The sequence below is a fragment of the Sciurus carolinensis genome, unplaced genomic scaffold (assembly GCF_902686445.1).
Source record: "Sciurus carolinensis unplaced genomic scaffold, mSciCar1.2, whole genome shotgun sequence".
NCBI lineage: Eukaryota > Metazoa > Chordata > Mammalia > Rodentia > Sciuridae > Sciurus > Sciurus carolinensis.
The window spans coordinates 1387583-1402016 of record NW_025920130.1 but is presented as its reverse complement, the minus strand read 5'-3'; the positions used below and the strand labels follow the sequence as shown (position 1 = coordinate 1402016).

General features: G+C 40.5%; 1 protein-coding gene across 3 annotated transcripts in view; it reads right to left on the bottom strand.

Moving 5' to 3' along the window:
• Positions 1-14434, bottom strand: part of LOC124974061 (lambda-crystallin homolog) — a 137583-nt gene that overhangs the window by 115721 nt on the left and 7428 nt on the right. Inside the window, exon 1 of one of the 3 annotated variants that reach the window (XM_047537623.1) lies at positions 185-439. The exons of the other annotated variants lie outside the window; for them this stretch is intronic. Within the exon in view, the coding sequence (XP_047393579.1) occupies positions 185-225 (41 nt within the window). The 5' untranslated portion in view covers positions 226-439. Of the gene's footprint in view, positions 1-184; positions 440-14434 lie in introns of those variants that run through there. 3 annotated transcript variants of the gene reach the window in all.

The following is a 14434-nucleotide window of genomic DNA, read 5'->3' as shown; positions in this document are numbered from 1 at the left end:
AGGGAAACAAGAGCTAAGAGCCCCTTAGAGGGCGGGAAGTTGGCGCACCCACCGGTTCTCAGGTACAGCAGCAAGCTAGTGCCCACCCGGATGGACGCAAAGCGTGGGCCCAAGCGCGGAAACCGGGTCCCCAGCGCCTCCCCAGGATCCAATGGCAACAGCACGACACCTCGGAACCTTTTACCTGCCAATAATCACCACCCCGCCGGCCGTCGAGGACGCCATGGCCAGGAGCCTAACTGGGCCAGGGACGCGGCACAGCGAGCGCGAACACCACGACACCGGCGGGGCTGTCCTGCGCGGAGCTCCGTGCCAGGTCCCGGCGCCTTGGGGTTGGGGGCGTGCGGAGGCTGCGGGCGGGGCAGGCGGTCAGTTGCCCTCCCTTGGCTGCACAGCCTTCTCCCGAGCGCCCCAGGGCGCTGCTGACTCTGGCTGTCTGGATGCTGACCTAGCGTTTAAGTTATGAGCACCACTTATAAAATGGATCTTCCTTGAAATTACCAAGGAACACGCAAGAACGGAAAGAGCAGACACTTGTGATTCGAGTTATTATTATTATTATTTTTTGTAGTTTCTAACTGTGCATGGTGAAACCAGTGTCCACTGGAAGAGACTGCCAGGTTGGCACATGAGTAGACCACTAAAGCACCCTAAAAGAAACGTTTACACGTATTTCCCATTTGAAGATAGTAGCACCTTTTCAATACATACTAGGTCAGGCTCAGTTTATTACTGGATTTACACAGGTAATTCGTTCTGCTTCAAAGTTCAGAGGTTGCAGAACTTTGGGAGAGCAGAAAAGGGGAAACTCCGGATATGTTACTCTGCAAAACTGAAGGACATATTTGAATTCTTTATACTGTGCTATGCCGACTATGAAATGTACTTCCTCCTTCCAGAGACCAAGTTGGTTTATGTGTAAGAAAAAGGAAATCTCATAGTGCTTCAAAGCCTGGCTCTTTTTGGAGCCAGGAACAGACGAGATCAAATGAAAAGGGCGTCATGTGTGGATGACAAAAGTTTGTGCCCATACAGCACAAGCGAAAGGGAAAATGTCACATCCTTCAGTTGAAAATGATTAGGCAGCATTCAAGCTGGAAATGTGACCGACAGGTTCAGATGATGAATGGAGCTCTTTCTTCAGTTTGCTTTCCCCAAGTCAACAGCAAAACAGAAGTCTCAGAGAGAGTAGGTTTTAAAGAACAATTTCACAAATTTTCAATAAACATTTGAAAAGATATTCAATCTCACTGAACAAAAATGAAAAGTGCCCCAACAAAGATAAGTCATCTTTCACCCATGAAATTGGTGAAATGATAGGTACAAAGGAAACTAACAGGAAAGGGAAACGAAAATATAATTTTAATCCAAGTTCCATGTACATCCTCACCTTTACTCCCCAAGCCTGTGTTTCCCCAGGCCTGAATTTGTAAAAAGCCCTTGAATCTTAGAGTATTGTTAGTCCAAATGACTAATACGTTATTAGTTTGTACAGCATATTTACTTTAGACTAAATAAAGCAAAGGGAAAATATTGTTAGAGACTTATGGGGATATTCTAAGCATTGTCTATTGACTGGATGACATCAACCCAGAGATCCTGAAAGAACAAGACCACCGTGATTCACCCTGTGCTTAGTTAAGAAAATTAAGCTTACCACCAGACCTAGTGGTGTAGACTTGTAATCCCAGTACCTCAAGAGGCTGAGGTGGGAGATTGCAGGTTTGAAGCCAGCCTCAGCAATTTAGTGAGGCTGTAAGCAACCTAGTGAGAACTTATCTCAAAATACAAAATGTAAAACCGGGGTGGTGGGGGCGATAAGCTAGGGATGTGGCTCAGTGGTTAAGTACCAAAAAAAAAACAACAAAAAACTAAGCTCACTGGAAAAAAACTAAACTCACACATACTTCCCACATTTACTATTAATAAATTTCCTTTAAAGGAAGAGTTCAAGACACCAAAGTGCAACTCACTATTGAGCACCACACTTCTCCTTTGTGTTTCCTGCTGTATTGTTGGTTTTCTTAGATAAATATCTCTACTTTCTTAAATAAACCTGTGTTTGGGCCTCTTCTAAAATATCCTAAAATTATTTTTTGTGGCATAAGCCAAGAACCAGTCAGGACTGAGTTGAGATCCCCTTCTTCTCTCAGGAGGACCTTCTCAGACCGCTTTTCCAATGGCAATGGAGTCTTTCAGAGCTACAATTCTTTCATACACAATTTAAGGCAGGCTTAAATTGGCATAGTGTTTCTAGAGGAAATGTCACACTGTATCATTGGGAGAACATTCAGTCATAGTCCTTGGGCATCCGTGGTGTTTGGACTGAGTTGTACCGACTCCAAAACTTCCATTTTCTGATGCTGAGCAGTTTCTGTAGCTTCCCACACAGTGAGTACCTGTGACTGCTCACCACTGGAAGTGGGATTGCTGCCCACTATAACGTTTGCTGTTTGCTCAAAAAATGCTGGGCCCTGGGGGCCCTGGTGGGGCCCACATGTAGTCCCAGCTACTTGGGTTTGAGGCCAGTTTGGCAAAACACCATCTCAAAAAAATGAGAAAAATAAATAAAACACAAAAAAAGTTTTGAGCCTTTACCCATTGCAAATGCAGGGGTCATCTGGCCCTGTATATAACCCTATAGGAATTTAAGCATCAAGAACCCTGTAAAAAGCCAGGTCCTCTGGTGTATAACTGTAGTCCCAGGCTGAGGCAGGAAGATCTCCTGAGCCCAGGAGTTGGAGGTCAGCCTGGGAAACAAAGAAAAACCCTGTTTAAAAAAATAAATAAATAAAACAAAAGAAAATGTTAAGAAAGAAACTTTGTAAATATGCCAACTCTCTGGTGAATCATAAGGTCTTCTATTTCTAATCCAGGCATTTCTTTCTTCTGTCAGCACCCACAGAACTATGGAACTATGGCAAATTAACCTTTAAACTTGCAATTAAGTGAAAAGAGCTCTCATGGTTGTTAATTTCTCAAAATTTAAAATGTTGTGTGCCTTTTGGCTTAATCCAATCCTAGAGATCTATTGTACAGAAATGCAAGAGGACAGGAAGATGGACAAAGTTATTTCCATATAGCTTCTAATTGAAAACATAATAAATATCTATGAGAAAGGGTTTTAAAGATTCTGGAATTTAGGTGGACATGATGGTGCACACCTATAATCCCAGAGACTCAGGAGGTTGAGGCAGAAAGATTGCAAGTTCAACAACAGCCTCTACACCTTAGAGAGATTTTGCCTCAACATAAAAAATAAAAAGGGCTGGGGATGTAGCTCAGTGATAAAACACCCCTGAGTTCAATCTCCAGTATCACCAAAGGGGAAAAAAAAAGATTATGGAATTTTCAAAGAACACCTGCTTCTGGCCAAGAGGGAATAACAGGGACAAAAGCAAAATGACCAGAATTTGCAGGACATAGTACCAAAGAAGAAAAAGATGTACAGAGGAGAACATGCTCCAGGGCTCTGGAGAAGAGGTCCCTCAAGTCTTTAGCTGAGTACTGATCTGTACAAATGATAGAGGAACATATCCAAGGGTGGTCCAAGAAAGGAGTAGACAGAAAAATCCTCAGAACTGTCATAAAACTGAGGAGATTTGTGTTCCCACCAGTCAAAGTGAGAAAACCTCATAATAAAAAGGACATCAGTAGAATCCTCAGAAATCATGTTGCATTAGTAGTGGAAAAGTTCTCTGGAATCACCCTGAGAAAGATTAAAAGCAAGACTCAAAATAACCAACCTAATTCTAAGTTAAGTGCACTCCAGAACAAGTTCCAATATTATTTAAAGGAATAAAACAATTTTGAAAAAGAATAAATTTAGGAGAACTCTAATTTTAAGACTTCTATAAAGTTAAGTAACCAAGAGAGTGTGATACAAAAAATAAAATAGACATAAGCCTGGGGGTAAGGGGAAATAGAGAATTACCATTTAATGGGTATAGAGTTTCAGTTTTGTGATATTGTGATGTAATAAAAAATATGGCCTTTTCGCGCTACCTGTTACTTAAAGGGAAACTGTCACAATGTCCGGAGCCCTTGACGTTCTGCAAATGACGGAGGAGGAAGTCCTCGAATTCCTTGCAGCAGGAACCCACTTAGGTGGCACCAACCTTGATTTCCAGATGGAACAATATATCTACAAAAGGAAAAGCGATGACATATGCTTCATAAATGCAAAGAGAACCTGGAAGAAACTTCTGCTGGCAGCTAGTGCCATCGTTGCCATCGAAGACCCTGGTGATGTCAGCGTCATATCCTCTAGGAATACTGGCCAGCGGGCTGTGCTGAAGTTTGCTGCTGCACTTGAGCCACTCCTATTGCTGGTCACTTCACTCCTGGAACCTTCACTAACCAAATCCAGGCAGCCTTCCAGGAGCCACATCTTCTGGTGGTTACTGATCTCAGGGCTGACCACCAGCCTCTTACCAGTATCTTCTGTCACCAGCATCTTACGTCAATCTGCCCACCATTGCTCTGTGTAACACAGACTCTCCTCTGCACTATGTGGACATTGCCATTCTGTGCAACAAATAAGGGAGCTCATTCTGTGGGTCTGATGTGGTGGATGCTGGCCCGAGAAATTCCGTGCATGCATGGCACCATTTCCTGTGAACACCCATGGGAGGTCATGCCTGATCTCTACTTCTACAGAGATCCTGAAGAGATTGAAAAGGAAGAGCAGGCTGCTGCTGAAAAAGCTGTGACCAAGGAGGAATTTCAGGGTAAATGGACTGCTCCACCTCCTGAGTTCACCACTACTCAACCTGAGGTTGCAGACTGGTCTGCAGGTGTGCAGGTGCCCTCTGTGCCTATCCAGCAGTTTCCTACTGAAGGCTGGAGTGACCAGCCAGCCACTGAAGACTGGTCTGCAGCTCCCACTGCTCAGGCTACTGAGTGAGCAGGAACAACCACCGAGTGGTCCTGAGCTGTTATGCAGACACTTATTAAGCAACATGAAAATAAGGTTATGGAAAATAAACCATAAATTTCTTAAAAAATAAAAAAAGGAAATATGTATAGTAGTACCTCAGTACCCTCAGTTTTGCTTTCACAGTTTAGATTATCTACAGTCAACCACAGTCCAGAAATAAAGAATTCTTACACTTTAAATAACTTTCATTTGTACTATTTTATGACTATACTATTTGTTATGATTATACTATTTTCTTATTGTGACTAATTCATAAATCAAACTCTATCATAGGTATGATAGGAAAAAACACATAGTATTCATGGGGTTCAGTACTACCTGTGGTATGAGGCATCCACTGGGAGTTTCAAAACATATCCCAAGGGTAAGTGAGGGTGCTGTGGTTTCAAACCACATTCATTGTGATTTGCCCCTCAAAGATTCATGTGCTTGAAGCTTGGACCTCAGTGTGGCTGTGTTGGTGGAAACTTCAAGAGATTTGACCTACTGGGAAGTGATTAGTTCACAAGGGGCTGCTATGGTTTGGGTTTGGAATGTTCCCCAAAGGCTATGTGTTGAAGGCTTGGTCTCCAGTGCAACGATGCTCAGAGTGGGGCTCCTGGGAAGTGATTGGATGGGGAAGGCTCTAACTTCATCAATAAGTGAATCCACTGATGGGTTCATGGTGGCTTTATTTGGAGGTGATAGAAACTGTTGGAAGTGGGACCTAGTTGGAGGAAGTAGATCACTGGGGCAAGTAGATCACTGAAAACATGCATCTTATTCCCCCAGTCATTTCCTTGTTCTGCTTCCCAGCTGCCATGAGGTGAGCACCTTTCCTCCACCATGCTGTACCCTTCTGTCATGATGTTCTGTCTCACCGTAGGCCCCAAAACAGTGAACTTGGTTGACAGTAAACTGAAACCTCTGAAACTATAGGCCAAAATAAATATTTTCTCCTCTAACTTGATTTTCTCAGGTATTTTCCAATGATGAAAGTAACAGGGACATCCCCCTCAGAAGAGATTCACATAGTTCTTGAAGGACCCTGGTTACTTATCACAAGAGTAAGTTGTTATAAATGGAAACCACCCCACCTGCTTGACCCCTTCTGCACGCAGCTGTTTTCCTTCTCACTTCTCCACCATGTTGTCATGCAGCCGACAGGACACCCACAAGTGGCCAAACAAATGGGGCCATGCAGTCTTGGACTTTCAGCCTCCAAAACTGTTGGGGTAATAAATCTCCTTTCTCTGCATAGCATCCAGCTTCAGGTTTTTTGTTACACTGATAGAAAATGAACTAATACTGGGGTACAACTCTATTTGGTCTTTGTCTACTATTCCTGACCAGAAATCCTAAAACCCTTGATATTTCCCAAATGATAAGAGCTACAAAGATGAAAAGAGCATCTTATGCTATTCATAACAAGCCCCTTTCATCCACATCTGAGTTTATGTTAATGACATGACTTTTGAGAAAGGCTCTGAGGAAGGGGCTGCTGACCAGAAGAAACCATCATGCATTAGAGGGTCAAAATTTTCTTTTCTTATTTTTTATTTGTTCTTTTTAGTTATATATGACAGTAGAATGTATCTTGACATATCAAACATACATGGAGTATAACCTTCCATTTTTGAGGTTGTATGTGATATAGAGTTACACTGGTCATGTATTCATATACAAACATAGGAAAGTTATGTCAGATTCATTAGGAAAGTTATGTCAGATTCATTCTAGTGTCTTTCCTAATCACTCATCCCTTTCCTTCATTCCCTTTTGTCTCATTCAGTGAACTTGTATTCTTCCCTCTGCCCCAGTTTATCTTGAGTTAGCATCTGCATATCAGAGAGAACATTTGGCTTTTGGTTTTTTGGGATTCACTTAATTCACTTAGCATGATATTCTCCACTTCCATCTATTTATCAGCAAATGCCATAATTTCATTCTTCTTCATGGCTGAGTAATATTCTATTATGTATATATACCACATTTTCTTTATCCATTCATCCATTTATGGGCATCTAAGTTAGTTCCATAGATTAGCTATTGTGATTGAACAGCTATAAACATTGATGTGGCCTTGTCACTGTTGTATGATGATTTTAAGTCCTTTGTGTATATGCTGAGGAGTGGGATAACTGGGTCAAATAGTAATTCCATCCAAGTTTTCTGAGGAATTTGCTTGCTGCTTTCCAGAGTGGTCACACCAGTTTGCAGTAGAGAGTCAGAACTTTCAACTTCACCCCACCCCATCTCTGAGACAAATACTGGAGGTTGACTTAATCACCAATGACCTATGAGTTAATCAACTGTGCCTATATAATAAAGCTTCCCAAAAAAACCCCAAAAGATGTAGGTCAGGAAATTTCCCAGTTGATGGATAAGAATGTATCCATGTGATAGGTGAGTGACACACCCCAAAAGATGTGGCACACACAGAGGATCCTGTGCTCAGGACCCATTCAGACTCACCCTATTTCATCATCCAGCTGTTATTTGTACCCTTTAATATATTCTTTGTAATAGGTTACAGCACATATTTTCTTGAGTTCTATAATCAGTTATCATAAACTACTGAACCCAAAGAGGAGGTCACAGGAACCTCTGATTTGTACCCAATTTTGACGGAAGGTATGGGTAACCTGGGGACCCACTACTTACAACTGGTATCTGAAGTGGGTGGAGTCAGTCTTGTGGGACTGCACACTTAATCTATGGGGGTTTGTGCTAACTCCAGGCACTTGGTGTCAGAATCGAGTCAAATTGTACAATAGTCAGTGGGTTTCTCCTGGAGAATTAAACTGTTGTAAGGAAAACATCCATTTTTAGAAGTGAAGTATTGAGAGTAGCAGTAGAGGAAACAGGAGTTTCCTTTCAAAGTTGAAAAAAATTTTGGAAATGGATAGTAGTGATGGTTGCACAATAACATGAATATACTCAAAATGACTGAACTATATGCTTTAAATTGGTTAAGATGGTAAAGTAATGTTTTTTATATTTTAGAAAATTAAAAATAAAAGAGTAGACATGTATACGCACCAATGGAACCACTATAAGTGAACCACAGGCAGATGGTCCACTGATTTTCAATGAAGTATTACAAAGTTCATATGTTGAAACTTTCAGTGTGTTGGCATTAGGAGGCTATTAGCCATAAGGGTGGAGCCCTCATGAATGGGATTAATTCCCTTATAAACAGGGACCCTAGAGAGTTGTATTGCCCTCTTTCCACCTCTTCTCCCATCTAGAAGGGGGCTCACACCAGACCCGGAACCTTGCTAACACTCTGGTCTCAGACTACTGGCCTCCAGAACTGTGAGAAATAAATGTCTGTTGTTCACAAGTTCGTGGAATTCTGTTATAACAGCCAGAGCTTATTAAGACAGTGTTTGAGACAACTTTCTGTCACTGTGACCAAAAGACTAGACAAGAATGACAAGACAAGACCAACTTGAGGAGGAAATGTTTATTTTGACTCATAGTTTCAGAAGTTCAGTCCCTAGTTGTCCAAGTCCATAGCTCTGGGCACAGGATGAGGCAGAGTATCATGGCAGAAGAGCATGGCAGAGGAAGGCAGCTCAGGACATGATAGCCCAGAATGGAGAGGGAGAGGAAAGGAGGGAGGAAAAGAGAGAGAGCTGCTCACCAAGGACAAAATATAAACCCCAGAGTCACACCCTACCTACAGTTAACCCCCAGTTAATCTATATCCATGGATTAATCCACTGACTAGGTCATTCCTCTCATAATCCAATCACTTCACCTCTGAAAATTCTTTCATTGTCTCACATGTGAGCTTTTGAGGGACATCTTATATCTAAACCATAACAGACAGACACAAAGACAATTCAGTGAAAACAGGCTAGTTTTTTCAATCAAGGACCCTGGCCCAATGGGACATGCTTAGACAATGATAGTAATAACCACATTGACCCTGATCTTTTACCATATACACAAAGTTGTTCAAAATGCATCATAGGCCAAAATGTAAAACCTGAAACTAGAAAACATCCAAAATAAAGCATAAGAGAAGTTTTTGTGACCTTGAATCAGGCAAAGATTTTTTTACATGTGATAATAAATAAGAGCATAACAAATAAAAGAAAAAACTGATAAATTAGATTTCATCAAAAAAAAGAACTTTTGCTTTTTCAAAGACAATTCTAAAAGAATGAAAATATAAGCCACAAACTTGGAAAAAAATTTTTCAGATTATGTATTTGTTCTATGACTTGTATAGGCACACATAAGGAATTCTCAAATTTAATAATAATAAAAGGTTTTAAAATGAAGGATGAAAAACTGTTTTTAAAAATGGACCCAGAACTTGAATAGATATTCCTCCAATGAATATTTTAAAATGGGCAATGGCACATGAAAAGATGGTCAACATCACTAATAATTAGGGAAATGCAAAAAATTAAGATTCTGCCTCAAACCGATTAGGGAAGCTACTATCAAATCCCCCCCTCAAAGCAGAAAACAAACCAAACCCAGAAAATTAAAAGTGTTGGTGAGCATATGGAGAAATGGGAATCCTTATGCATTCCTGCAAGGAACGGAAAATGGTGCATAGCAAAGGTACATGCAACCGCTATGGAAAGCAATATGGCAGTTCCTCAAAATATAAAAAAAATAGAATTACCATATGATCCAGCAATTCCACTTTGGGTAAATACCCAAAATAACTGAAAGCAGGGAGGCTCTCAAAGGGATATTCATACATTCATATTCACAGCTGCATTATTCAGTGGCAAAACAAGTGTCCATGGATAAGTAAATGGATAAGCAAAATGTGGTGTTTCCATATCATAGAACATTATTAAGTCTTAAAAAATTCAACCCCCTTTTCTTTCTTCCAAATCTATCAGCTGGCTCTCCTCTTTCCACCATGACTTGAAGAAAGCACTCACCAGGAGCTTAGCTGAAGCAGAGCCATGTTCTTGGACTTCCTAGCCTCCAGAATCATGGGGTAAAACAAACCTTTCTTCTTTCTTTTCCTTTTTGTTCATTTGAGTGAGTGTGTGTGTGTGTGTGTGTGTGTGTGTGTGAGATAGGGATTGAATACAGGGTCTACTACATAGTAGGCAAGTGCTCTACCACTGAGCTTCAACCCCAGGTCTATAACTTTTTTCTTCATTAATTACCCAGTCTCAGTCCCAAGTGTTCTGTTCTAGCAACAATAACAACAAAAAGACTAAAACACATCTTTTAAGAGTTAAGTATACAAACTTGAGGAGAATATAAAACAGTACATTTTTTGAGTTTAATTAATTAATTAATGTTTAATGTTTGAGAAATTCAGCCTCAGGAACAACCTTGTAACTACTATTAAAAGTGTACAGTTGAGGAGGAGGGGAAGGGGTGTGCAGATGGGAAGAACAGTGGAATTATTATTACCCTATACTCATGTATGATTACACTACTGGTATCACGCTTCACCATGTTCAGCCAGAGGAATGAGAAGATGTGCTCCATTTGTGTACAATGTGTCAAAATGCATTCTACTGTCATGTATAACTAATTAGAACAAATTTTAAAATAAAAAATAAAATAAATAAATGAGAGAGGCTGAGGGATCTAGCTTAGTAGCTAAGTGTGTGCTTAGCATTATCAAGGGTCTGGGCTTAATCCCCAGCACCACCCCTGGCAAAATGTATAGTTGAGAAACTGATTTGGACAATATTTTAAGATGAGATCTTCCTAATTTCTTGTGTAGTTTTGGAACATTTAAATGAACTTAAGAAGCACTTTAGGATCATTTCAATTATTAGATTTATAAGATTTATTTAGTACTTGGGGGAGTTTTGTTAAGTCAGACTAGTTGAGAAACACAGGAAATAAAATATAGTACATTTATAAGTGCAGTTCTTAAAATACTGTAAAAATGTTTAAATAATTTCATAAACTCAAAGACCCAATCAAAGTGATTGCTAAACTTTTTTCCTGTACTTTAAAAAACTCAAAATTTGTCAGTGACCTTCAAAATCTAAGAAAGAATGTTAATATTGAAACTCCAATTGAATAATAATCCTAAAATAAAAAGTAAACTCCTGAATCATCCTTTCTATGTACTAAAACAACCTCACACACCTATCATTGGTGGAAAACTGGGATTAGTCCTAAGATAAGGTCTCAAGCCCTGGAGATTGCCTTTAAGATAAAGATAGCTGCAAACCTCTTTGATCACAAAGTGCTGCTTCCTGTTCAGCCCTCTAGCCAGAGCAGAGCAGGACAGAAGAAGCCAGTTGAAATAGCCAGAACCTTGTGGCAAAGTGGAGGCATTGAACCAGGGGCCAGGCTGCCTCCCTACTTCCAGGCTCTCGGGGTGAGAGTTAGATACAGCTCAGTATTATTCAGCCTCAAGAACCAGCACACTTGGGAATGGAGACCAAGTGAAGATCTGAAGAAATGAGTTAGCAGCTGCTTGCTCTGTACCCTAAGTTATTCATGGGTAAGATAAAGGCCCCAGTACAGTGGAGGTCCAGGTGAGATGAGCTATTACTGAATCCCATTGGTTTGGCTGTGACTGAGTCTATAACCTGTAAATACTTATTGCTTTCAATAATTTGCATAAGGGAATATCAGGGAGGTTCCTGTGAGAGCCCAGAGGTGTAGGGGTTGGGGCACAAAGGACTCAACCTGGTGACCATTCTCCTTCCCTCACCCCTCACCCGGCCTGGGTCTTTGTGAGAGGAACTGTAGATGAAAGCTGGGGGAGGGATGGTCTTGGGGATACATGGGGCAGGGGGCTAATCTCAACTGAGCTTTAGTGCCCACAGGACAAAACCTGAGATAGAGCACTTGGGGCGGGGATTGTGCCTTCCAGTTCCATGAAGACTGTATAATCAAGAAATACTTTGGGTCCCTGAGGGCTTCTGGGCACTTTGATGTTGGCTGGATTTTTTGACCTGAAGATTTTTTTTTTTTTTTCTGATTGTGAATTTGAATATGTTTGGTTGGTTATCAATATTGTCAAGCTAGTCCCTGGCAGGAATGGCCAATAAGGGACCCTCAAGGGGCAGATGTCAAGGAGAGGGAATCATCAAAGGCCCCATGTGTTCCATGGACCAAGGCAAAAGTCAGTGAAATTTGAGTCCTTCCTGTTTATTTAATCACCTTTGTACCCACAATTGCATGAGGCCCAAGGAAGCTTGACTTACAATAATAATAATTCACATTAGTGAATAAAGCAATTTTACCTAATTATCTCATGGAATTCTCACAATCTTATAACTGTCCTTTTCCTCCTTTTACATATGAGAAAAGAGGAAATTAAATGAGGCAAGTTTAACAATTTTCACTTATTTTTACTTTCATTTATTAAATATTTGTTGAGCATGTCCTTAAAAACCACTCACTATTCTAAATCAGCACTACCCAAGAGAACATTCTGTGGTGGTGGAAATGTTTAATATCTGTATTGTCTTCTACAGTTGGCTTTTTTTTTTTTTCCTTTTATTGGTAGAGATAGGGAATTGAATCTAAGGCATCACACATGCTAGGTAAGTGCTCTACCACTGAGCTCTATCACCAGACCTATAGGTTGGATCTTGAATGTCCCTCAAATGCCCAACCTGTCCCTAGCCTGTGACACTAATGGGAGGTGGTGTGGGCTATGGAAGGAAGTTAGGTCATTGGAGGCATGCCGTTTAAAGGAGATATAAGAACACTGCCCCTTTCTTTTCCTCTCTTTCTTTGTTTCCTGCTTCCATGAGTTGAACAGGCCTCCTCCACCATATAGCCTTGCCAAGATATACCATGTCACCACAGGCCCAAAGCAACAGGACCAAGAAATCATGGGTTGAAACTTCTGAAACTATGAGCCACAAAAACATTTCATCTCTTTAAGTTGATTGTCTCTGGTATTTTGTCTGAGTAACAGAAAGCTGACTAATACACTGTCCAATATGATAGCCCCTAATCCCACATGAATAGTGGCACTTGAAATACATCTGAAGTGACTTAGGAAATCAATTTTTATTTTATTTAACTTTAATTAATTCTAATTTAAATAAATACCCACATATAGCTAGTGGCTACTGTATTAGACAGCTCAGTTGGGGACAATGTGGTAAGCAAGACAGATAAAGACCTTTAATTTCATGGAACTTACACTCTAGTGTAACTAAACAGTAGACAAAGAAATGACATAATGTATATGGAAATCAAAATTCAGGTCATTATGAATGTTACGAAGGAAATAAAGCAGGGAAAGGGTACTCAGAATAATGGAGATGAGAAAGATGTGTTTTGGGAAAAATGTTTAGGAAAGGCCTCTTACAGAAAGTGAGATTTTGGATGTTCAAACAGTTCTACTGACCTATAACCACCTCCAAACCTATGCTGTATTCACCACAAGTGATCTGAAATTACCTCTCCCTTTAAATAGCCCAGTCCTATTTCCTCTCTGCTGGTAGACTGTTTCATTCATGATAATTGCTCTTTTCTCTGAGCTTACTGTGCCCTGCATGGTACAGCCCTCAAATTCTTTTAGTCATTCATTTACTCAGTGTATTATTGTGCAATTCACTTTGTTAAGAAGTGCTTAATGTTTAGTCTTCAACTAAATAGTAAAATTCTTAAGGTTAAGGCCTATAACTTATTTTTCCTTACTAAGCACATAATATTGCTTATTTCCAAAAGCAAGAGAAGGAACATATCATCCTTTTATTTTGTTTACTTTTTCAGTTAGATATTAATGCTGAGCAGATCAGAGCATCTCATGGTGTAAAATTGGTCTACTGTACCCCTACTCAATAGAATGCAAAACCGAACCGATGAACCCCAAGGCAGAATATGAAACAGAAAGATAAGAGGCAGGAAGAGGACACAGAAAGTTATAGTCCAAACAAGAGGAGATGAAATAAAATTCAAAATAATGAACACAATGGGCACAGTGGCATGGATCTGTAGTCCCAGTTACTTGAGAGGCTGAGGCTACAGGATCACTTGAGCACAAAAGTTCAAGACAAGTGAGGGCAACACAGCAAAACCTGTATTGAAAACAACAACAACAACAACAGAAAAAGAAACAAAATATTCATCTCTCCCCTATTTTCTTTTCCTCTGTCCCTCTTCTCCTTCTTTCTCTTCAACTTCCATCTTCCTGCCATGGGATGATGGTGTAGCAAGAAGATCTTTCTTAGTACTATTTGACCTTTAACCTCTCAGCCTCCAGAACATTCTGCAAGTTCAAGATGAAGACCCTGATAGATTCAGTGTCTGGTAAACACCTGTTTCCTGTTCATAGATGGTGATTTATCGCTGAGTCCTCACACAGTGGAATATGCCACCTTTGTGATTTAATCAGATCCCCAAAGGTCCACCTCCTAATACATTGGTGAATAAGTTTCAGTGTATGAATTGGGGGTCAGGACACAACACTCGGACCATAACCACGCATGTCTAATGCCCTGGCAGGGATGACTGAATGGCAGGGATGACTGAAAGTCAGGGCTCAGATGAAATTATCAGTCAGAGCTCCTAACCTGTGACTCTTCATCATAGTGG